Source organism: Agelaius tricolor, unplaced genomic scaffold (assembly GCF_023055355.1).
Source record: "Agelaius tricolor isolate 1412-34295 unplaced genomic scaffold, bAgeTri1.0.p SCAF_1, whole genome shotgun sequence".
NCBI lineage: Eukaryota > Metazoa > Chordata > Aves > Passeriformes > Icteridae > Agelaius > Agelaius tricolor.
In genome coordinates this window covers 84051035-84077437 of record NW_027269261.1, presented here as the reverse complement: position 1 = coordinate 84077437, position 26403 = coordinate 84051035, and the positions used below count along the sequence as shown (strand labels likewise).

The following is a 26403-nucleotide window of genomic DNA, read 5'->3' as shown; positions in this document are numbered from 1 at the left end:
ACTTCAAAGGAACCTACCTTTTCATATTATCTATAGACCAGCTTATCCATAGCTGCTGTCTTCTCTTGTCTAAAATCCTAAACACCTAAAGGATCTTTTATTTCGGGACAGATTCCTCTCAATTGAGTGGAACATAATCATGGTATTCCTTCAAGTACCATAACACCTCCAGAGTATTTGAAATTGCTGAAATTCATTTACCTCTCTATGTATCTGTCTAGATGCTTTCCTTGCCAGAGTTGGTAGACTCTGCTAGATCATCATCATCATCATCATCATCATCACTCAAATAGAAAGTTTTATTTGTTAAAAGAATGCATGCTGAATAGAAAGAGCTGTAATTCAGGTGTCTCAAATTTGTTCATCATGAAGGATCCTCACAAGAAATGGTCTGAGCAGAACTCATTTCAAGTCACTAATTCATAGCTAAGTTTTCATTCCCATGAAAGGGCAGGGACCTGTACAGCTGATAATTTGTGACTGAAACTGTGATTTACTTCCTTGCTATATTTTGAGGATTCAGGAGTTATAAACAATATTATTAGCACTGCTGTTCTCCATTGCTGCTTGAAGTATTTTAGCACTAGAAGCAATCCTTATCATTATCACAAATTTTTATGCAACTGAAATCAACACTTCGTATCCTCCTATTTCTACAGGACAATCTAGAAGGTCCAAGTAGGAAACAAAATAATTTAGATTAATTAAGTTACTGCAGGCACTGTAGGAATGTGGCATTTCAAATCCCCAAATTACACTTCATTAGTGATTTTTTTTTTCATGAAAACTGCAGGAAGAACAAAAGTACTATACTTATACTACTCACAAAGAGTATTACACAAATTTGAGCTTGAAAAACAAGTGGTTAATTGTTAGTAGATATGCAGAAGTGTCAGAATAAAACACATCAATCATAAACTTGAGAAAGCAGGAACTGGAAAAAAGTGGCATATGCTCCCAAAGAAATCATTCAGTTTCATTCCATTTTGAAAACAAAGGTTTTTTTATAATTCTTTTGAAAAAAAAGTCTCACCTCACTGATTTGGACATTTTCATTTTCTTCAGGGGCTTGTCCTCCTGAAAGCTGTAGTCAAGAGAACGTCTTCCCCGAAAGTGATACGAAAATGCATTAAACTGTCCTCTGGTTCTACAGTCTGAAAACAGATAAGAAATTACAAATAAACTACAGCATATTTCAGCAGTTACAATATTAATATGGTTTGGCACTGTTTTCTGAATTGGTAAAGGCAAGTCATACATTCAGTCTGATCCCTCTGGAACTGGTTGATGGCAGATGAATAAATCTCAGTGATAGAATATTTAAGCTAGTTAGATGCAGACAATGTGATTACCCACAGACCAGCTTTTTAGTGTGAAACAAAGGAATAAATACAATTTAAAAAAACCCATATAGTGCTACTTTATTCTTTTCACTTCTGAAATTTTCACTCTCTTGGCTTTTAATTATTTTCTGGGCAAACAGGGCAGCTACACAGGAAGAAAAACAAAGACAGAAAAAACGCTTTGTGGGTACCTCATCTATCTCAGACATCTATCGCAGCCATTCAGACATCTGAAAGAGAATTTTGAATTTAATTCCAAATTTGCAGACATGCTTTATAGGTTGATGAGTCTTATTTCCAAATCTGGGGAATCTGAATGTATCACCAGACCCTAAAACTCCTTTCACCACAGAGCAAAAATCTCAAGCCTGAAAATGAGCTATGACAGAAATCTTCTAAGATCTGAAAAGGAGATCTTGGCAGGATAAAGAATGTCTTTCTTCCAGTTCACTTTATTTAGCCTTTCAACCACAGTGAGTATTTGGAAAGAGTCCCATTTAAGACAGAAAAGGAAAACAAAATAAAACTGCAACAGCGCTTGATAGAGGAGACAATGAGAAAATAGAAGTTTTCTCATTTCTGTTCACAGAAGCTTTAAAGCTAAAAGTTATAATGGGCCAAGCTGAGGCAGAAACAAACTACATGCTCAACTGCTAGAAGCAGAGTCTGCTAAAACCAAAAGGAAAGTCTAAATAAAGGATGCCATAGGCATTTCTCAGCTAAGTCTAGTACTAGCAGAATTAGCCATGAAAGCAACTGAACATGGGAAGGAGTAATTTTCCATAATGTTTCTCTTAATTTGCACCAAAACAAATTAAATCTGAATCTCAGTAATATTTATAAAGTATTTTTCTGGAATTTAGATTGAATATGTGAAGTATTAACACAAATTACTGCAAAAGTTTCAAGTCTATAAACACTGCTGAAATGAGCAACTAGAGAAACAAATGGAAGGTTGCTCTTATTACAAAAAAATAGGTACTTTGGACTACTTTTAATTGTGTTGAACTTTTATGTATATTAAAATATTATAATTTCTCTGTTAGGAAATTATGTTTGTCTTAATGGCTTAATATCATTTAAGACATAAAAAAAGAAGAGGATTACTGACAAAAAAAAAAAAAATCAGATCAAAACCAATATCTACAGATCATTCTTGAACACATGTTATCCACAATTCCCCTTCCCTGTGCTTTCCTTGCTGTTTGTCCTATTCTTTAATAAATACATTACTTTCCTCCTGCAACAACAGCACCCACCAAAGAACTACATGCTATTTGCTGCCAACATATTGTTCATTCTTCTTGTGTGTTCTGCTGTTTCCCATATAACCTCCTTGCTGTCCACTCAGAAAGTAAAGTCATTCAGATGGGAACAGACCCATGTGTCTGTAAGAGGCTCGGCATGAAGGCATTTTTGAACACCCTTAGACACTTCTATATTTAGTATGGTGAGAAAAAGTATCATACTGAAAGGTTCCTGAAGAAAGAACTAATTCTGGTCAGAGGAATTTTTTCCTCAAAGCAATGTGCTGCTTAAAGTTTCCCTGAGTATCACAAAGTCTCTGGTTTCTCTTGAAAGCAATATGTGAAAAGTTTCTGCTATCCTCCTTTGTTTAGTAACTGCTATAGTCCTTACATAATACAGATTTTTTGGGGTTTTTTTGTACAATAACACAATGGCCCATTGTTTTTTTCATTCTTAGGTTGTTTCTTAGAAACAAAGGTCTGAAATCTTGGGAAGGTTTTATCACCTTAGACTGGTAAATATGAGAACCATATGTTCAGTGGCAGCTTTAAGTACACAGATCTGACTTTCTGACTTTTTTAAAACTCAAATATGTCAATGTGCCAAATTACCAGCTCATGTTGTTGGTTTCTCTTTCAGGTGCAACAGGGAGGAATGTCACTGCTGAGAGGTGCAGGACAAAATGCATCAGCTTTCAGACAGCCTAAATGAAGAAATTTCTTCTCTCTCCTTTTTTTTTTTTAAACTTTTATTACTAATAAAGAATATCTTAGCAGTAGCAGTAAATAATAAAAAAAAGCCTGAAATTCTTTCCCCTCCCCCCCAGCTTAATTAATATGTCCCCAGATTAGTTATACCCATTTAATTAGCTATATACCATTTAATTTCCTGCAGAAAAAGTGAATGTTTAAAGTGACCTAAGAATTCTTTTTCTCTGTGGACAGTTTTTTCTTCCAGAAGTTACCTACTGTTACAATGCAAGTGTCAAGCTGATCCATTTACAGAATCACACATAATCACAGAATAATTTATGTTGGAAAAGACCCCTGATATCTTCAGATCCAACCTTTGACCAAACACCCCCTTGTCAACTAGACCATGGCACTAAATACCATATCCAGTCATTTCTTGAACATTTCCAGGGATGATGACCCTCCTACCACCTCCCTGGGCAGCCTGTTCCAATGTATAACAACCCTTTCCATAAAGAAATTGGCATTTCTATTTGTATATGGAAGCCATGTCCACATCTTTAGAAAATCCTGTTTCCCACAAGGTTTTAAAAATGCAACTATTACAAAAATTGGATAATAAAAAACCTGATGGAGAATTATAGTGCAATCTTAATTCTCTATGAATCACTCCTCAAAATCTAGGCCATGGAGAATTAATCTAAGAGTAGATTAAAACAAAACAACTTGAAAGACTGAGGAGATGTGAAGCAAAGCACATATATCTATTTGATACTAGTTTGATTCTCCAAGATTTATTGTAGTGAATTAGGTTGCTTTTACTGTAAGCATTTGTATTAAGAACTTGCAGACATGCCAGTGGGACCAGTAAAAGGGTGGAGAAACTAAAAATATCTGATGTAAAATGATTTTTTTAAGTAGATGTTTTCACAAAGCAGCTACTTAAAAATTGCACAACATAGGAAAGCGACTTTTCACACAAAATGAATCCCTAACTCAAAAGAGTTGGTTTTGTTATTGCCATAATGGGCCACAACCCTTCACACTGGACAGTATATCTTCATTTATTCTGGTGAATAAGACTTTCTAACAAAGGGTAAATTGAACACCACCAAAAATGTAATGTGGTGGTCTGAAATCCCACACTAATCTGCTCAGATCAGAACAGATGTATTTTGTAAAAAGATTAGTAAAACATCTGAAAAGGAAAATGTATAGAAGGTAGAAGATGAAGTAACATCTGCATCAGTTGTCATCTGCCAGCTGATATACTGGGGAATTTTAAGAATAAAGATGTTTCCTGTAGTTTATCTCAAAGCTCACAGACTGAGCTTCAAGATCAGTCCATTATCAGAACTAGAAGGTTCAGATGCTGTTGGGAAAGCAAATGTCCAGTTTGATAATATATAACTAATGATAAGACTAAAGATATTTAAAAACATATCATGCTTTCATGATCTAAATAGGTCTTGGATGGTCTTCAGGTGGATAAAGGAGAAACATTAGGCTCTTGCCACCAAACCAAAGGAAATCCAACCTCTCCAGTAGAAAAATTAAATAGGACTAGTTAGGGGATTTTGAAGATCAAAAATATGCAGCTTTTGGAATACAAATCAGTAAGAAAAAGTAATTTCAGAAAGACTTAAAATCCATGGAAATTTTTAAAATAAAGACCCTAAGAACTGTCCTGCTCACCAGACTGTGAAGTCGAGAGTGTCTTAGAAAGGCAGCAACAGTCCACAGAAAAGAAGGAAATCCTCCAGCTGCCTAGATTTGTAGAAATCACTGAGACAATTCAATTAGGATGCTTTCCTACCCATGTTGATCTTAGAGTCAATGAACACTGACATAAGGCGAGATTGCAGCCTGACTGTCCTCCAGAAACATCTCTTTATTGCCAGCAGTGGAACTTGGACAGATCTGGCAACTCAGTCAGGGGTTTGAATTTAAACACAATGATTGAAGCCTGTTGCTTCCCTGTTGCTCTTTGGAAGGGATGGCAACTACTGGCATGAAACTCCTGGTAGCAAAGACAAAGCAATGTCATAACTTAAGTCTCCTTTTTCATGTTTATGAATGTAGAATTGTATTTAATGGATCACAGATACCTGAGAAAGATAGAATATTTTTGGTTTGGATGAAATACAAATAAAAATACTGATTCTCTCAGTAAAATTTGTAATCATACAAAAACACTGGGCTATATTAAATACTTCCACTCAAAGATAAAAAGGATGACGTCTTTATAATTATGGACCCTGGAACTTAATTTTAGTAGCCTGGCATAGACTGAATAGTACTAAGCTAACAGACACTGTCTTTAAATGTAAATTTAAATGTAAAAAGATAATTTGAACGTAGAAAGCAAAGGTATATGACCTGACCAAAGCATACAAGTTCTGGGTAAAGACAAAACCTTTTCAGACATAAATCACATCATTTTGGTATTTTGAGAGTTCTTGGTGAACAACATCCTTTGTCAAAAAAGAACTTCCATTCTCACACAGAGATTTCTGTTAACATTTTAAAGTGTTATTTCCACAGAATTCAGTGCTTTGCCCAGTGCTGTTTAGTATTCTCATTGAAGATTAAAGGACATAGTGAGAAGTGCATAGTAAGAGATTAATGTTGTCAGTAGAGAAGCAATAGACAGCATAATTGTTTCTCTGGTCTTAAAATACAAGAGTTCATAAATATAGGTCTAATATACTGAAAGCATTCAGATTAAGAATGTATTTTAACTCTTCTAATGAAATTCAGTGGGATTTAAATGTTTGATCATAATTTGTATAAGGCTGTATTCCTGAATTAAACAAACAAACAAAGATAAAGAACAATATCTGACAGAGGAGATAGGCTGTTCACTAACTGAGAAATAGTTAAGAAAAATCTTTCCAAATCAGTTTACACTTATAAGGATGACTTGTATCTTATCTGAATCACTTCCTCCAGGGTCATTGTCCATTGTCCTCCTGGGTCCATGTGAAACCTCAAGGGTTTTGACATAAAACAAACGGTTAAAGAAATTTTTTACTTCGGCTTACAAAAAAAACCCCCACAAAACAAAACCAAAAAGTGTGAAACTTTTAAAGATTTACATTTGAGTAATCATGAAAGCCTACACTGATTACTTTAAAAAAAGAAAACAAATTCAAAATACACTTCTTGCACTAGAGAGCCTGAAATAAAGCACCAAAAGTTTCTTGTTTGAAATATTTGAAGCTTGAGTGCTCTTTGCACAAATGAAGAGCAGCAGCAAATCCAGCAATTACTCATCATCTCTGACAAGACAAAGAAAGGTAGAAAGTGAAGGAAGACAGAAGAAAACTTGTGCACTTCAGTGTGACTCCTACTTTTTGCCATAATAAACTAGTAATTCTGTTGTATGATTTGCCAACTGAAATCTAAAGGTAATCTGTTCTTTTTATTATTATAAAGAGGAGTAGTTCTTTGCTTTGTAAGAAGGAAATGCTATCATTATTTAAAAATCTACAAGGCAGATTTTTATAACTAAGAAATTTTTCTATTCTTCATATGGAAAAGTATTTTGACTTTTAACAAAACAGGAAGGACAACAAAACCAGATGTGTTTTTAACCAGGCTGAAACAGCTGAACACATGGGTCACTTATGAAACATACATAAAGGGCAATGAGCAATTTCTGTACTTGAGATTTAAACTTAGGATAATTTTAATTTTAAAATCAATAGAAGCATTTTAAATCTGGAGAAGGGTTTAATTTTTTTTTTGTTTTAAATAATGAACAATAATAAATGTAAATAAATCCCTTTAATATATTCAACTCAAAGTAAATGTTCCTGAGTGTATGCCCCACCTCACAGGAACAGTGGCTACAGAAGGAAAGAAATTTTTTATAGCATTACTTAAACTGGATTCCACAGAAAATGACACCATCATTCATCCATGCAAGAAAGCAGTTCAAGCCACGCATACTTCACTTTCTCTTCATTAACCCCTGCAAGGCTTCAGGAGTTCAGAAAAAGGGGATACAAATAGGAAATTTTTCAAAAAACTGTACTTATTTACCCTTTCTTTTTCTTGACAGTTGTCTAACTGTGCTGCATCCAGTGGTATTCTCTGGTAGCAACTTTCTTGAATGAAAGTGCAAACTGGGTTGTTGAACACAAGAATACTCTAAAGACTTTCCAAAGATAACATCTGTTCTAAAGGGCTCAGTGATAACAAAACATTTAGAGAATCAACACATAATTTCTCAGAACAGCTTTATCTTTTTTACAAATCAATATAAAATATGTATTTGTGAAACTGTCTGTCAAGCTTCATGAACCATGGCAAAGTGAACTTATCCTGAATTTGAAGAATGTGCTCTATTTATGGTAAAGCATTTAAAGAGTGATAATTGATCTTTCTCCCAATATTTCTGGCATATGCCAGGGAAATTTTGAAGAGATTCTGGAAGACTTTGTATTAAAATTACAATGTGTCAATAATGTCTAGCTTTTTAGAAACTATTATCATTCATTTGGGAATGGCAAACCTGTTTTTTAAACATTGTTTAAAAAAACCCAAGTAACTTACCAAAAAAAAAAAAAAAAGCTGTAAAAATTAGAGTAAGGCCTGAATGATATTGTATATGGGGAATACTGTAGAGATCTTATTGAAATTGAAAATATTTATTTCTGTTAGTTTCACACTGATAACTGACATTTTGAACAGTCTTCAAGGAAGAATTTTCTTAGAGAGTGATTTTTTTTAAAGACTTGTTTACTGGATAAGACAATACAGTAATCAGTTTAAAAGCTAAGTTATGCAGTAAATTTGAATAATAAATCTCTATCTACCTTTTTAATTATTAGTGATATCTGAGTTTAATTAATAGTGATAATTATTAGTGATATCTGAGTTTAATCAGTTTAAAAGCTAAGTTATGCAGTAAATTTGAATAATAAACCTCTATCTACCTTTTTAATTATTAGTAATATCTGAGTTCTCATGGTACAGTCACATGACTATAAATCCTTCCTCAGTATTTACTGTATCTGTAGCAGACTGAAGAGACATCCTCTATCAGTTTAACTTTTACTTTCTGCATTAAATTCTGAGCTGTATCACAAAAAAACTTTGTCATTGTGGACAATTATATTTTACCAAAAGAGTCAAACAGATAAGACACTAGTGGAAGATTATGACTTCTTTAAAAAATGAAATCCACCAGTTCTTTATACATGCATTTCTTTCAACAGAATATTGAATATCCTACTCAGCAGTAGTAAACTCAAGAGAATCAGCAGTAGAAAAGATGAAGAACACAGATCTGGATACCTTTCATCACCAAATCTACAAGGTATTAGTATTGAAATATATTAGGGAAATGATCAGATTCTAATAATATCAACCAATACTACCCTTATCCCCTGAAATAAGAACAAGGCTTTTCATACTAGGAATTTGTTTGACAGCAATTTCTCAATAGTAAGAGTTCTCAAAATTCCTGAATATACTTTTACAGCCTGGGCATGCCATTTGAATTTTGTCCAAAGAAAATGATAAAAACATTGTCAAGGAGATCTCAAGAAAGAGAGGTCATTGTCCTCTGAAGCATTTTGTTGTTGATGCTACTGAAAATCATTGTGCATGATCCAGAAGATTCTCTTGGGAATGGATTCTAACTATGTAACAGTTGCAGAGAATTCTGATGTGACGATGGCTGAAGAGAGGCCACGCAGAAAATCTGTGAGACAGAAGCCAACATACAGGCCACCAAGCAGTGTCCTGTGCTCCATGCAGCTAAACAAATCCTATTTTAGAAGAAAAAAAGCTTATTTTTCAGGGAAAAAAAATTACCCCATGCTCCTAACTTTTGAAGGAGATGGCAAAGAATATTTATCCGCAAAAGAAAAAACCAAGTAAACAATTATCTACACCTTGCAAAGCTCAAATCAAAGTCATTTTTATGAAGTGTTTATTTAATATAGGATATGGAATGATTTACCACTTAACAGGTCCTATGCTTCAGATTAGAATTTGTAATATCTTAACAAAATCCCCAAAATAGTAAAATATCTTCTTAAAATAGACACTTAACAAACTGCATACACCTCACTGCCCGCAAATCCACCTCTATACAGACCTTCACAGCAATCTTGCCACATTCTGAGGTCCAGTTTAGGAATATCTTCACAGCTACTATATCCATGTGGGAATTCAGCCACCTTAAAGACATCATGTTGTACCCTGGTTATGTTGTCACCATTGTCACACAAAACTCTGGCAAGAGATGTCTGCTTGATCTGAGTGAGCTGAGCAGGCGTGAACACACCTGGGTTTTCATACCATAACCTGTAATCTCACAGAAAAGACAAGTCTGCTAGTGAAAAGAAACAAGTGGCAGTTTTTCAAAGATATTTCAATACTGTGTTCAGAATGAAAATTATTATCTCATAAATCCTGTTCTCAACATTCTATCAAGGGACTGATCCAAATGCAAAAATCTTAGTTCCTGGTGTAACTTCAGCACTAGCTGGTGTCATGCTGACACTCTGAAAGGGATGAAATCTTCAAGGAATTATTTGATTTCTCTTCTATTCTCATTTTGATGTCTTGAGTATTTCTGGACATCTAAAATGGCACCAGACTACGAAGTTAAGGGTTCTTTTAAGTAAGAAACTTAAATGACCATAATTTCTTTTTTTAGGCAACCTTCTTACGGTCATGAAAACCTTTTGATGGAATTGCTGAGATTAGAAGAACAGTTAATCTATTTCTAGTTTACTATGAAGATAAGTGAGATGATTTAATTCACTAGTGATTTTTTTTCTGTTAAACTATTTTCATGACTATATTGATTCAGGGACTTTCTCATACATGCTCAGTTAATTAATTATATTCAAGAAGTAAACACTATGGTTTCAAATAGTTTTTCATACATAAAGGGCTAAAAGCCTGTTATCAATAGCAAATATAAATAATACATTACCATAAAAAGAAAGCTTTAAATGGAAAAGAAAATTTCTTAAGTTACTGATTCTAACTGCTTACTGTTCAGACTGCTTGCATTGTAGTATGCATAGGGGTTATATATAGAGAGTGATACTGTTCCAACCGATGCTTAAGTAACAACCACAATTTCTTTGCCAATAAAATAACTGAATAACCATAAGAGAAGCATCATGCACTTTTTCAAAAAGGCAAGTGACTTGAATACTGGCAAAAGGAAACTCAACATGTGCTGGCTGTTGTGTTTTTGGGGGTCAGTATGACATTCACCACAAAAAGTAACAGAATTAATAAGGAATCATGGCTTCTAGCCATGTTTTAAACATGTATTCTTCATCTTTTCACATATATTTTAAAATCATAAATGAAGATAAAATACAGTTTGTTTTGGAAACATGATATTGCAACTGTTATTAAGCATCCATAAGTTAAAATTCATTTTGGTTTCCACGGTATTTTAATGTACCTGTCTCCATCCCGAATACGCCTGAACTGTGTGCTTAACAGACACATCAAAGTTGGCCCCAGTCGACTCCCTGGAACTAAGTCTTCCACCATCAGAGCAGGAAATAGGTCTATGTTCAGTGGGGAGCCATACAACCTACAAATTGAAAAATACAAATACTGAATAACAAATATTTTATATTTACAAAATAATCAGTACATGGTGAAGCTAAGAGATACAAATAACTCACAGGAAAAAATGTATTGCTAGCACTACATCTTTTGTGAACAAGCTGTGAGTGTATACACAAGAAATCCTGCAATGCAGGTTGTATACACCAGGTGGGTCTTCATGTCTAGCCTGCAATTTTTTTTCTCCTAGCAGCTTTCTTCTGATTTCTTAGAAATGTTTCTTTTTTATAGTTTATCTTTCCTGTGCCTCTGTGCACTCTTTCTGTACACTCTTTTTATATTACTAAAGCTGAGAGAAATTCTCTGTCTTTAATTTTGAGCAAATAAGCTAGGGGTGGCAGGTAGATGTAGACTTTCAAACACTGAATCTCTAAAAGAAGAACTGATTACTGGTAGTGAAGGATGTCCACATGATAGTACAGTGGACAATACTGACATTTGTTTCACTATACAGAATTAATGGAATTGAACATCTAAATACTTGCATGAAGTTGGCATTTAATATGACCTGACACTGAAATAGCATCCATATTTAACAGCATTTACAAAACTAGGCATTTCAAATTAATAATTTCATTAACACATGCAGTATATATTACTGTCTCTATACTGTATATATTCCTACTGTTCATAGAGATGCAGAAGTAGAGAAATTATCTGAATGTGGAAATTGTTAACATCTATTTTCTGGTACGGATGGAAGCTTCATAAAAATCCCATTAAGTCTTAGCAAGTATCTTTTTCTAAATAAGACATTCAGATAAGGCTTTTGCATGCACATTTAGATAATTGACTTTTTCTTCACCTCAGGCTCACCTGCTAAGTTTCTCCCTGATTTCAGGATTCTTAATTTCATTTTTCAGATCTTCAAAAGTCTGAGCTGAAGAAAGATTACAGTAAACTCTAAAATCATGGTAGGGAGGAATTCCATGATCTCTGCCTCTCTGAATATTCATAGCTGCCAGATCTAAAGCCACAGTACGTGCCATGGAGAAGAGTCTTTCTGTTAATTCTGTATTGAGTAATTGTGAGGGGACACGCATCTTACCAGCAACACCAAAAAATCCCCTTAGAAGTGGATCAATGCCTCCTTCATTTACAATCCGAAATGGAGAGAAGAATGCCTTGTGAAGAGGTAGATGGCCTTGTGGAATAGGTTCAAAGTTTTCATCCAGTCGATACAGAAAAGGATTAATGAGTGTGTGACCAAACCTAAAAGCGGCAGTTGCAAACTCATTAGTTATGCCAGAATTAACACTGGGATCATAACCCTTATATTCGCCAAGCATCTTCATGCCTACCTCTCCAAAGATCTTAGGGAGCCAGTGGCTAAATGTTATGTGCTGCATTTCTGCACCAACAATTTTGCGTGTTTCATGATATATTGTGTCACCGTCCCAGTGAGGATTGAGTTTCAGTAGCTCTGTGGCAATTCTGTTGTGCTCTCTAAACCACAATGTGTGGATGCTGGTAAGACCCAACTGCTCGTTAGAACGCTGATCACCAGCTAAAAAGCAGGGTATTGGGCTCTCATTCTCATCTCTCATACATTCTGTTGGTGGGCCAGTGGCAAATGGAAGAAGGGGCTTGCCAGATCTCTGTACAATGCCCTGCCTCAGAAGACCCCTTTGACTTGCCAAGTCTCTGATTTCTAGTGCTTCATGGTCCGAACTGCCGTACACATTGGACGCATCAATGTACGAGGTCAGCTGGTTGATCTGTTCTCGTGGATACACAGAATTCATTAGGAGAGATGTCATGCCGCTTCCACAAACTGGGCTGGAGCGTACGAAAAACATGCAGCGCGCACCATTTCTAACTCTGGGATCGTTTGGTGGTATCATGATTGAAAAGCATGGAGGATCATTTGTACAAACAGAACTGCAATGCTGACCATCTGAAAACCTGGCCTCACTTAGTGCAGCCACAGTGAGGTCAAGGTCATGGTCAAGAAACTGACCCCACTGCATGAGCATGTGAGTGTACTGGTCGTCAGGAGTTATGGTTTCCGTGCCGATCAGAGTAGTTGAAACCAAGCGAGGCATTGGGAGCGCATAGCCATTGGAGAGTCGTCTGGGTTCAATTCCCCGAGGCAAATTAAATCCATTATCATAGACTGACTTTAACAGACGTTCAAAAGCTGTCAGAGAAGCGCCCCACATGGGATGCTGAAGGTTGTTGCACGTTCCATCATGTGTCCTGTACTTCTGGTGGAAGCACATATCAGAGCAGTTGTTCACTCGTCGATGGGCTGTGCAGCCTGAGAGATTGGCTATCAGATTCAAGTACTGTGGGGATACAAGGTCATTATAGTGATAACCTGAAAGAGAAAACAGAGAAAGAAAACTATCAGAGAATTCATAGACTCATGGTCCCCCCACAGATGATGAATGTATTTGAAATGCTATTTTGTTTTTTTTATTTTATTTTACATTTCCCACCAGATTAAACATCCCTATTTTTAGATAAGGATAGCAATAATCATATATGTATATTTGAGCATTAGGCCATTTGAACAACTTCACAACCACTATGTCAGGAGGAAACTTTCTAAAATGCCAATTCAAGTGCAACTTTTACAAAATGATCACAAGAGGAGTTCACTACTTATTTGGTCACTTAGGAAAGCAGAGATATTTTCAGAAAGAAAAGCCTCATATTGAGACAAATAGAACATTTTTCTCATGTTACTAAAAGCATTTTAAAAATGTCAGTAACACTTAAATGCACTTCAAGACTTTAGCTTTTGAGGCTTGCTTATTCACTGAGCAATACTATTTTGTTTTGCTTTATTACAGTGAAAGTTGCAGATTTTAAGAAAAAAAAAATGAAAAAGTAAAATACCACCAGCAATAGAGCTAAATGTGGAATGATCTCTAGGACAAATGTTGTGGAGTAACTAATATTCACATTATCCTGGACGAGTCTCTATACAAAAGTAGTATTTGTGTAGCATTTGGCACAGATTCCCTCTGCAATCCACACCATTCACCTCTGGGACTAAAACATACTTATCATTTTCCTGAATTTTTTTCTCAGTTCATAGAAAAATAATACCTACAAAATATATACTGTGATTCATTGGAGTTATGTTTTTAGAACCTCTAACTAAGGTTACGTACTGCATGATCTCTGTTGTGGTATGATGGCATGTGGAAGGACTGAAGACCATAAGGCCTCCCAGTACAGTGTTGGCTGACTGCAAATAGTACGAAAGTTAGCCTGTGCCTTGTCCTTGCTGCCTATTAGGAATCATTGTAAAAGTGATTTTTACTTAGTAACATTTGAATTTAATTTCAGGGGGGAAAATTCTGGCTACATCTACATTATCAATTTGTGTGGATCAAGAGAAATGTCTCAGTAGAGTAAAATTTTTGCTGCTGAGTAAGACATACCTACTGTAGTCCAGTAGGCATTCTTCAGAAAATCTTTACTTTGTACCCCTAGACTGAATGTGGGCCTGGACCTGATTTTTCATTTAAGTTGAAAAGAATTCACATTGTTCAAGACCCTATCACAAATCATACCAAGGGAAGTAAGGGGGGACAACTTCAAAAAGGAGGCGCTAGTCCAAAGCAAAAGGCACACCATGAGTGACTAATGGATATAGAGCGTGGATGAACAAGGTTCCAGGATCCAGGAAAAAGTCCAGGAGGTGGAGTATTTGGCAGCGTAGATGTACATTTCGCTAACTAGAAACCATCATACACCACCAAGGATCTTGATTTGCAAAGCTTGCAGTCAGGAATAAAACCAAACAAACAGTATAAAGGCAAAAAGAAAGAAGGAAATGAGTGAGTGTAGAGGGGTACTGTGCTCCCACAGGCTTCAGGAGTTCCCAGCATGATGGCAAGTGCTCAAAAATATGAACTGAATGCAGTTTTGCAAGGGGTTGGTATCGTTTAATTGCACACAGTTGGGAAATGTTACTTTTAGTCCTGAGCTCAGTCTCAGTGTGCCTGCAAAGACAATGGTCTTAATCTAAATTCAACACATAAACACGTGCTAGGGACAACTGGCTCTCTGCCAAATTCCACAAGGCAGGGCAATTGCAAACAAACTACCTAAAGCCCAGCCTTGTCTTTGCCTTGAAAGGGACTGGGTTGCTCAACTCAAGGTTTCTCAGCCAGGACAGGACCTGTGCTCAGCCAGGGAAGCTGTTTTCTCAGCCTCAGGCTGTGAGTACTCCACATGGCTTGCAAGTCAAAGCAAAGATATCAGAGATGTAGTGCTTGCATTAGGCAAAGCTAACATGCTCCTGTAGACATACAGAAACTATTTTATTAAATATTCCATACTAGGAAAAAAGAAAAACCACAGAGCAAAACTTTTAAGTGCCACTGGGTAATGCAGCAAAATACACACTTTGAGGATAGAATTGATAGATAGCTTATTAAAATATCCTGGCTACCAGGGCAGTTTAATTCTAGAACTATGCCCAGAAAACTTATCTTCTTTATAATAACACTGCTGTTTAAATTATCATCATTCATTATGGAGTTCTTTGCTTATGATAATTATTCATTCAAATAAACATTTGTGGTTATCCTGATTGCCACTCCCTCTTCTGAAATCAAGGTGTGAGCAAAACTCAACCGTGAACCTTTCGGGTGGAATGACCTTCAGTACAAATTTAAAATAAAAGGCTCAGGTTCTCTCTTTAGAAGTTCAAGGGGGATGTAATGTCTTATGATTGATTCGATTTTGGCTTTCTGATGCCAGTTGCTAATCTTTAATTACCTCTCACATTGTAGGCACTAACTTTGCCTCTGCTCTCTAAATGGCTGGGTGCTGGGCATTTCCAGTGCTTAGAAGCTGGCTAGCTCAATTCACAAATTAACTTTTTTTGGATTTTTTTGAAGCAAGAAAGATGTTTCATAAGAGTCATAGAAATATTGATTATAAGGGACCTCTTATCCAGACCAAGTTCCTGCTGGAAGTAGAGCTGTTTCCAGCACTAGATACCTGTATAACTGGTCCAGCAAGCTTGAAAAACTGAGAAGTCTGAGACTCCTCCACCTTTCTGGATTAGTTGTTTCAGTGCTGCACTGGTCTTCTGGAGAGAAACTGTTTCCTAACATCTAACCTGAACCTCCATTAATGGCCATTCCCCTTGTTATACAGTCTGGCGCTGTGAAGGAGAATTTGGCTGCATAGTCTTTCCTTGGGATATTCAAAGGTTTTGCAAAAAAACCCCCAAAATCTCTGACTGGGAAACTGTCACGTTTCTCAACTGTTCTCAGTGCTAAAGTGCTAAATAACACCTTTCATTTGGCTCTGTATTTCAAAATAAAATGAAATAAGGATAAAAATTGCTATTAAAAATTGGAGTATTGGCCAATTTAAATGAAAACAGATTTATTTTATTATTCAAGTTTCCCTAAAAGCCAGGTTTCTTTGGATGTTGTAGGTCTGAAAAGTAAGATCAGATTGCAAAGAGAATTTCCAGTATCACAAAAAGTTGCCTAATTTTGTTTTTATTAACTAATATCCATAGGCTTTAATAACAGTTTTTGGTAAACCTTAGGTGTTTCACTATTATGAATCCTAGTCAACCAGTTCTCACACATCACATTTTATATATTGCTAGTACTGTATATTTATAGCATATATATTCAATATTCTTGCATATGCATCTAATGAGAACCAAACCAAACAGGGTGGCTCTTATAATACATCAGCCTTCAAAGAATTTTGAGTAAGGTTTTGTGGTAAACAATTCATCAAGAATTATCTACTCAGCTCTAACAATGAGTAACAAGCTGCTTTCACTAGCAAATGTGACAGTACACCACAAAGCTTGTTGTCTTTGGTGTTATAAATACTTGATAGTTCATGGCCAGTGTTAAAGTTTTCAGAAGTTACAATAAATACTCAATTATAAACATCAAAAAGAATATAATGAGTAAAAGTATTTCCTCTAGATTGTCAGTGTAGTTTTTGGCTATGTCTCAAGTCTCAAAAGCTCTCCTAAAACTCTATCATTATTTCCAAATGCTTCAGTCCTATGTTTCAAGCCTATCCACACATATATCTACACACATTAGCTGTATGTACTCCAGCTGGACTTCATGAGTTTGACTGGAATCCAATACCTAAAAGGCAGAAATTAAACCTCACTTTTTTTTTTTCTAGTTATAAAAAGCAACAAAAACTGTGCTTCTCATCACATTATGTCAGTGTTAAACAAAGCAATTAGCTTAGTTTGACACTCATTTACAAAGTAGCAAATAATTCTTTGAATACTATTGTGGTACATGCAGAAACCTTGGTTTGTAAGGTATACAAATCCTTCTTGTTATGTCATATTTTCTCCTTGCCAAGGCACGCTGATATTAAATGTTTTTTCTTAAAGAAACAGGAACAAAACACTGCTTATTTTAACCACACAACAGAAAAGTCTGTTCTACTATGAGACAATGATCCTAATAAATAAACACACAGAGAATTAACAAACAGGATATATTATGCACTTCCATTATACTAAGTTCGAACAGCAGAAGAATCAGAATCTGAACTTTTTCCTAATATGTCAATGTGAGAAAAAGCACTCCACTTGGAGAGCTCATAGTTATATAGTGAACAATGTGCAAACCAAGGATGGAATTTGGTAAAGCTTTGCAAAGTCAAATACTTCACTGATTTCAATGTAATCATTCTGCAGTTGGGACCAAACGTCAGAAAATGAATGTCTCCTGAAGTGTAATGACTTAAAAAGGCAAATACATGTCAAAATAGGAAAAAAAGGAAAGAATACTGACTTGTTCCATTCAGGTCAACCATTAGACCATCTTGTACATGATCTTGAATAAGCTGTAGGGTCCTTTCAAATATTTCCCCAGCTCTTGCTTGCTCAACAGTGTATGGGTCCCTTGGGTATCGAAATAAGGCTAGCAAATCATTTGGAGAACGAGGACGACTGATAGATAATTTGGAAAGAAATAGTAAGTGTACACAGGAGTTACAAAACAACACTACATAAATCATATAAATGTTCAGCAACATGATTAGTACATACCTTGGTTACTCATCTCAAAATGGAAGGCAAACCAAGAAGAAAAAAATTCAATAAAATAATAAAAAATTCAATATTTAGTAGTAATTAAATATTTAGTAGCATTTTAATATACATTATCTCAGCAGAAGAACTGCTGCAGTGAACAGAGATCTCAGCAGGAGTGTATGAACAATAGGAATCCTTACATGTTAAACTGTTAGTATTCTCAGAAACAACCAGACACTAACAATGCCTTTTAAGTAACAAAACGGTTTCTTGTTTAATAAATCTCCCATTATTTCTAGTATATACAAAATTAATTCTGACTTCTCAATTAAAAAAAAAAAGGAGATACCTGTCAAACAGATGTGTACGTGTTGAATTTATTGCTCTGTCAACAGTTGCAATTGCTTCCACAATTGACGTTTGTACAAAAGGATCTCCATTTCGGCTGACATTAGGAACTAGAGAAAAAGGAATTCACATGTTATTGCAAAAATGGCCACACACAAAAAGATACTTCCATAAAACAGTCTAGACACGACATCATTTCAGTTCTACAAAGTAAACCTTGTTCTTTAAGTCTTAGTTCATCCAAATATTAAATTCTTAACCATTTTGGAATGCTATCAAGGCATATTAAAGTAGAAAAAATTTAATTTAAAACAGAAGTTAACCTAAGCTTAAAAGTCATCTAGCTTATAACTCAAAACCAAGATAAAGATAAATGCATACAGTGTTTACTTGTCCTTTAATTAGACCTACAATTTCAAATGCAGATGACCAAATCAAAAATTAATTATTAAGGGTTTTTTTCTGGTGTATTATAGGTTTCAGGTGTTGGTATCAAAAGCCTGATCTATAACCACTGAAATCAATGCAGATTTCCGCTTTGATTTCAGCTAGTTCTGAATTTGTATTGAATTCAATTTAAGAACTTAAAGGGCTTACAGGAATGTGCTGCAAGTGGTACATAATGAGCATAATTTACATCATTGAATGAACATAAATTAACATTATTCTTCTCCTGGTCTCAGTATAATAAGCAACACAGATTAATTTTAGAGGGCAGTAAATATTTTTTTAATTTAGATCACTACTTTTTTTCCTACTTTACAGTTATCTATTTACAATTTTTTGTTCCCTACTTTACAATTATCTTTTTAACACTAGATTAAACCTCACATGTTTAAATGCTATTTAACAACCATATACAATACTGGAAACTCAATAATGCATAGGCCTTTTTATACAGTGCTTTGTTGCAGCTGGGTGTTTGTACAAACTATGTAGGACTAATAACCTTCCTTTCAGTGTAAACTAAGAACTACCAGATCCAGGGGCAACAGCTAACAATTTCCAGAGTGTGTTTAGATTGGAGAAGTCACACAGGAAGAAGGGTAAAGTAGGGAAAAAGTCCAAAGCAAATATATTGGTATAAAATCAGCAGATGTACAAAATCATCTGACATAAAAACTGCTGTTTATAAGCTTTTCATTACTTCTTTTTGTTGCTTTTTTTTTCCCTAGGCAACTTTTCATTATTCCTTCCTAAGTGGCAGCTTAAATTGTCTCTACATGAGTTTCATATCTAGACCCACTTAATCCAACTTAAACATTTATACCATCAAATAAAACAGTCCCTGGAACTCTATAGCTGCAGATGAAGCCCCTTTCTGTGCCCTGAGGCCAGTCTCAGGCTTTTGGCAATATATTCCCAACATCCAAAATCAGCTGACCCTTTCCACACTGCCTGAGGGCAGTAGTCCCTGATCCGTCCTAATTATCAACTGTACTTTCTTGACAGCTTCATTTTCAATAGCAACCATACAGAAACACTATCAGATAAGCTACTTTTTTTTTATTTTAGGAAAAAATGTCATTTACAGGTTTAAATCTTAAATTTTATTTGTTTCAGCATGTTTGTGTGCCTTGAATGATGTAAACAATGCAAAATTGCAGTCTTTAGAAATCCAGTGGCTGGTTACCCTCCTTAGTGCTGTCTACATTAGATGTAAACTTGGTGTTTACTTGCAGGGCTATCTTTCTGATTAATGGTATACATGGGCTGAATTATAAACCTTGGTCAGATGTTAACTTTTCTGTACTTGATTTTTGTTTAGATTATTTATTGCTAGCAGTTCTTTTTTTAGACTGATAAATGTTAGAAGTTAAAGCTCTTTGTAAGAGTCTCCCACAATACTTGTTTTTTAATTTGGGCAGGGAGGGGAAATGACTCTTACAAAACAATGGAAAAGGACAGAAGAAAACGGCTCAAGGAAAGCATCTTTAAAATATTATCCAACACAGTCAGCAAAACCTGTTCACAGTTTCTATACACTTGCCTTTATTTGGTCTCAATCTTAGGAAAGTCTTTTGATTTAGAAACATTCATAAAACATTGCCCTGTTTAAAAGAAATGATGGCATGCAAGTTTTTAGGCATTTCTGGCTGTGCCATTATAAATACAATCTACACAGCAATTAACCAATACTTATAATCTGTCCACTTGTCCTCCTTGATCCTCTCACAGCATCAGCTTTTAAAGCAGCCACAGTGAAACAGCATCTTATATATATCACTAGTTTGAAGGAGAAATTTCATTTATGGCTTCAGATGGAATGCAGATTAATTAAGTGTAGTTTCACTAAATTTAGGTTTATTTATGCTATAGTTTAAAAGAAATTATCCGTATTACAATTATTTACTGCAAATCAGCTAATAAGTAGTTTTTTAGTTTGCTGATTTCAGCAGATGAGAATGATCAATTTACACCTGTACTGAGTGAATAAAACTCATTTCCACTGGGGTTTTATTTCATCTCATGGCTTCATTTTTCAGCACTCTTAGTGACTTGAGAACTAGCTAATCTTTCCTAAACAAAAATGGGTTTTTGCTATGCATCTCCAGAGTAGCCAGATGAACTGATTTTCATAGACTTTCTTTCCTTTTCTACTTCATACATGTAGATAGAAACTTATTACTGAATGATTCCTAGCCCAAAAATTTTTCTCTCCTAAATAATCTCCACAGAATAAAAAAATATTTTTCATAGAAGAAAACATAAAAGTCTATTAAAAGCCACCTAAGACAGGTAACATCATAGTTTTATTGATACCATGGCAAACAATACATTAGAAAAATCAGAGACACATTTTTATCAATTTAGTAAACAAAATACACAACATCCCAAATAACACTGGGAAACAATATCCAGTATATTGAAGATATCTTCACAGTAATTTTCAAATTACCAAAAAAATCACTGTTCTATACTAATCTTTTGAAGATACGAAAATATTATCTCATATTCCCAACTGAGAGGCAGAAATTGTACCATTTCTTTAATTTTCCATCAAAATTAAACTGAAAAATCAGTTTAGTCAATGAGTCAGAAAAGCACTAGGATCAATCTTTGTAGCAAATATATTTCCCTAGCTTCTTTTGCTGCTTTATTGCCATATATTACAGAGTAATAATTGATAACTATTATTTGCCATTATTACTTTCAAATAATTAGAACAAGAGCAAATATTCTCCTTTTCTTTCTGTTTTCTCTTTTAGCTTCTTGAGGTCTGTATGATGTTCCTGAACTGTTTTGCAATAGTTGCAGCCTAATTTTCCATGACATGCTGTAAGTGTCCCTTTGAAGATGCCAGAAGACATTAGTCGAGTTATTTCTAAAAATTAGACTGGGTATTTGACTAGCAAATTCTAAAAGCTCTAAATAATATTTCAGGAAGAAAGTTGAAAGATTAACTTGAGCCCAAAGCATAGCTGGTTTTGAAGCTTAACACCTAGAGATATTCCTATTATGACATTACCATCTTAGTAAAATACGGGAAAAAAAGAAAGAATCATGGGAGGAAAATTGACACATGAATAAAATAACTAATTTAGTATTGCGACAACTTTGTTTCACCTTACATGTTAGACAATTAGGGCAAAACTAATAATCTAAGTCATACTGAGTCATTATCTTACCATTTACACTCAGCACCATACTAACAGAGGAGTATCCTATGGTGTTGCGGGCCACGCACTCGTAGCGCCCCTCATCGGCTGTGCCAACATCGCGAATGGTGAGAAACCCCTCCGGACTAACATGGAACTTCCCACTCTCAGTTACCTGCACTCCATCCTGCAGGAAAGCCCAAAGTTGACTTAATCAAAACACACTCATTTTCATACATGATTTTTTTGTCATCTTTTTCTCTTCTGCTTTAAGTTTTTATTTTATATTTCTATTTTGTATGCCAAATTCACAGTCAGATAGTTTTAAATAAGCTTATATAGAAAAATCACATGTACCTCTAAAATGTACATTATATTTCTTTACTTCTAAAATTACTCATTATTACAAATCAAAGTATTTTAATAGGCATTCACCACATAGGATCTATGACCCAAAAATAAGATAACACCACTTGAGAACACACATATTTTATTTTTCTCAAAATTATTTTCTCAAATAGATCTCAAGAGCCTTACGTATATCAGATCTTCATGTGCTACATATTTAGAAGCTATTCAAGGTTCATTAGAGTAAATTTCTAATATTCACTAATTGAAGAATATAATCAGAAATAATGAATATCAATATCAGCAACTCATTAATTCACTGGTAACTCTGCTAATACTCTACAGTTTGATATAGAAATTATTACATGAATGGAAATCAAAGCCACAAAGAGGCTACCAGAAAGTTACCAAAGCCTGTCCTGGTTGGTCTCAACATAGCAGTATCAAATGGCTCCAATACGCCATTTCTTATTGTTTTATATCATAATATCATTAAAAGTGTGAAAATTAGTAGGCTATTGACAAAGAACTGTCACTAAATACAGACCTTATAAGGTAACATAATGAATTTTAGCTGGTCTGCACAGTAATTTGCATAACTACATATGTAAATTTATCTATATAAAATTCAAGTTTACTATCTATATGCATGCTCTGTATTACATACTTACTGATTGGACTTCAGGTAATGTTTTCAGATACCACAGGAAGCAATAATTTGGCAATATGCACTTTCAATAATTAATTATGAAGAGATGGAAAGGCCGCTGCCTTTTTGCAATAACTATGTCTTATGTAATATGTAGTACATGCATATTATGTAATATATAGTACCTTATTCCATGTAATGACTGGCTCTGGCTCTCCTTGAGCACTGCATGGGATCTGCACGTTTGTGCCAACCTCCACTGTCATGTCACTGGGAACACTGGCAAATACAGGAGTCACTAAAAAAGCCAAACGATACACTGATAAATTATGAAATAGAACTTGTGCAAAAGACAATCAAAAAATAGGTCGGCACTGTGGTTTTATCAGTTACTGAACATTTCTTAATCTATTACATGATTCTATCTGCAGGCTTTTAGTTGCTTATAACTTCGTTTTAGGGATTAAATTCTCTTTGAAGAAACTACCTTCCCATGGTGTGGATGTATATTCTTTGCTGGATAAAAAACTGGCTGGATGGTCAGGGCCAGAGATAGCAGTGAATGAAGTTACTTACACCCAGCTGGTGGCCAGTAACAAGTGGTGTTCCCCAGTGCTCACTACTGGGGCCAGCCCTGTTTAATATTTTCATCAATAATCTGGCTGAGGGGATGAAGTGCACCCTAAGCAAGGTCACAGACAACACCAAGTTGGGTGGGGGTGTTGATCTGCTGGAGAGTAGAAAGACTCTACAGAGGGAGCTGGACAGGCTCAATAAATGGGCTGAGGCCAATTGTGTGAGGCACAACAAGGCCAAGAGCCAGGTCCTGCCCTTGGATCACCCTGCAGTGCTGCAGGCTGAGGGCAGAGTGTCTGGAAAGCTGCCCCATGGAAAAGAACCTAAGGGTGGCTGGTTGACAGCAGCTGAACATGAGCCACATATGAGCATGTGCCCAGGTGGCCAAGAAGGCCAACAGCATCCTGGCCTGTATCAGCAACAGTGTGGCCAGCAGGAGCAGGGCAGTGACTGTCCCCCTGTACTCGGCATGGTGAGGCCACACCTCGAGTCCTGTGTCCAGCTTTGAGCCCCTCACTACATAAAAGACATTGCAGCGCTGGAGTATGTCCAGAGAAGGTCAGGTAGCAAGTGACAGGACAAGATGAAATGCCCCTAAGTTGCACCAGAGGAGGTTTAGATTAGATATAGGGAAAAATTTTTGCATAGAAAGAGTTGTCAAGCACTGGAACAGATTGTCCAGGGAAATTGTAGAGCCACCATCCCTGGAAGTGTTCAAAAAAAGTGTGGATATGGCACTTAAGGACATGGTTTAATGGTGAACATGGTGGTAGTGCTACATTGACAGTTGGACTGGATGAAAGGTCTTTTCCAGCCTTAATGATTCTATGACCTTATTTGTGATGTCTGCTTCAGGATGATTTTAAAGTACTCTTAACTTCTAACATAATAGGCTAGTAGTTGTCAAAACCACTTAAGTTCCACTAATTTAGAGCTCTGAAAATAATATCTGTTAATAGCTAAACCTGTGCAAAATCATCAGAATGAATACTGCATTAACTTGTCATCTTTATTTTTTTGTTGTTTTAATTTTTTTATGTAGCGACAACTGCACTTTCTCAGATGATAAAAGCAAAACCTTCTACAACTCATTCAATTGCGTCTCTCAGTTTGACTTGCTGAGGCACTGAGTCTTGACATAGCTCCTACCTCCATGACACCTATAAGCCTCAGCCCTTAAAACATCAAAAAATCACCTTCAATTCTAAGGACAGAGTACACTGTTACCTAAATCCACTGTGAATAAAATTAATGTGCTTTTAAACTAGAATTTTCTTCAAATCCAAACAGATGCCTGGCACTCAGATATCATCATAAGGAGCACATACAAGATTATGAAGACATTAAGAATTCTATTTTTCCTGTAACATACACTGCTATGTTACTGATGTCGTGATACTGATATTTAGGGGGGAGTGGGAGAGGTTGGAGGCTGTGCTTTTACAGAGAAGTATGTGGCTCCATTGCAGTCATTTATATTACCAACCAAATCTGGCCCTACTGTTAAACTGTAGATAAATGCCTCTAAAGGACCAGAAACCAGTTCAAATAAGGCATCCAGAGACAGGTGTCCAGCACTAGGAGGTAAGAGAATCTGGCTCTGTGGATGTGAGCTGAGTCATGCCAGCAAACAGACCTGGACCATTAATTTGTGTTTATTAACACTGACTTAACCACAGTGACCAATGACTAAACATTCCTCAGATGAACAGCCCTTTTGTTAGATGCCCAAAAGAAGAAAATTTCTCTTCTCACACAATTGAAAACAGCATTGCAAATAATCTGTGGAGAGCTTCAATTTCATGCTACATATTCAGCCTTTAATCTTGCATTTACTATCTTTAATCTTGTATTTACTATCTGACTGAATTTTGCAACCCAAGTGGCACAAAAACTGTTTTATTAAACTTTACTCAAGTCCAGTGAAATTTGACACAGCTGGAAAGCTATAAAACTTTTTTAAACTGATACTTGTTTTATATAATTTTTACCAACATTTTATATAGGTTAAAAAAAATCTCAATTTTGGCGAATCCATCTCCTAATACTACTCTTTACTAAAAAAAATCAATAGAATTTTTTTTCTAACAAACTCCTAAGCTCATTTGAGCCCCTTTTACTAATATACAGTTTTCAGTTAGGTCAGTAAAAAGAAATGCTTTGAATTACATGTTTTATCTCCTTGAATTCAGTTAAACATCAAAGTACTTAAATAAATTACGAGTGGTAATATGATTATAATTTATCCTAGAAGTAACTTACTTAGAATTTAATTGGAAAAAAAGCATAAAAAATGGAGTTTGGGGTTGGTATTTTAGGACTCTTTTTTGTGTCAGTTTATTTTCAGTACAAAGAATGACTTTTCTTTGTGAAGTTCATTCTGCTTCTGTAAAAGAAAGTGTTCTGTTTCTGGACATGAAACATTATGTTAATAACACCACTTAATGAACATCATAGAACCTTATTAGAAACAAGACTTTTCACAAAATAAAATATTTTCCAATGCATAGGAATACTGTCATCCTCAAAGCAAACCTCCACTTCTTACCAAAAAAAAAAGTAAATCAGATAAACCTCTTTCCCAGAAGACAGACTGTTCTAAAGGAATGATACCCAGCACAAATACTGGTAAATGTCCAGACATGTTATTTGTTGGAAACCAGCTGGGATCTACAAGGAGATATACTCAGAAAAAATCCCACATGGTACTGTGTATTTTCGTGTAAGCTTAAATATTTCTCCTTTTTCTTTTTTTTCTTCCCAGCAGCTGTGCATGGGCTGTACCTCTGGGCTGTACAGTCAGGTACACAACGATCCGCTGGGATCCAATGATGTTGACAGCTTGGCATTCATACTGTCCCTGGTCATGCAGAGCAACCCTGGAAATCCTCAGCGTTCCAGTGGAGAGAACTAAATGTCTTCTGTCAACAGACAACTGGCCTCCTGAAACACACAATAACACCATTTGCTCTTTATAGCAACC

General features: G+C 35.5%; 1 protein-coding gene across 1 annotated transcript in view; it reads right to left on the bottom strand.

The window, feature by feature from the left end:
- PXDN (peroxidasin) overlaps positions 1 to 26403 on the bottom strand; it is an 82626-nt gene that overhangs the window by 5970 nt on the left and 50253 nt on the right. Inside the window, exons 12-20 of the mRNA XM_071441613.1 lie at positions 26205 to 26363; positions 23030 to 23142; positions 21878 to 22034; positions 18250 to 18358; positions 17659 to 17816; positions 11714 to 13217; positions 10728 to 10862; positions 9396 to 9604; positions 1034 to 1154 (exon numbers count right to left, since the gene is read on the bottom strand). Of these exons, the coding sequence (XP_071297714.1) occupies positions 1034 to 1154; positions 9396 to 9604; positions 10728 to 10862; positions 11714 to 13217; positions 17659 to 17816; positions 18250 to 18358; positions 21878 to 22034; positions 23030 to 23142; positions 26205 to 26363 (2665 nt within the window). The remainder of the gene's footprint in view (positions 1 to 1033; positions 1155 to 9395; positions 9605 to 10727; positions 10863 to 11713; positions 13218 to 17658; positions 17817 to 18249; positions 18359 to 21877; positions 22035 to 23029; positions 23143 to 26204; positions 26364 to 26403) is intronic.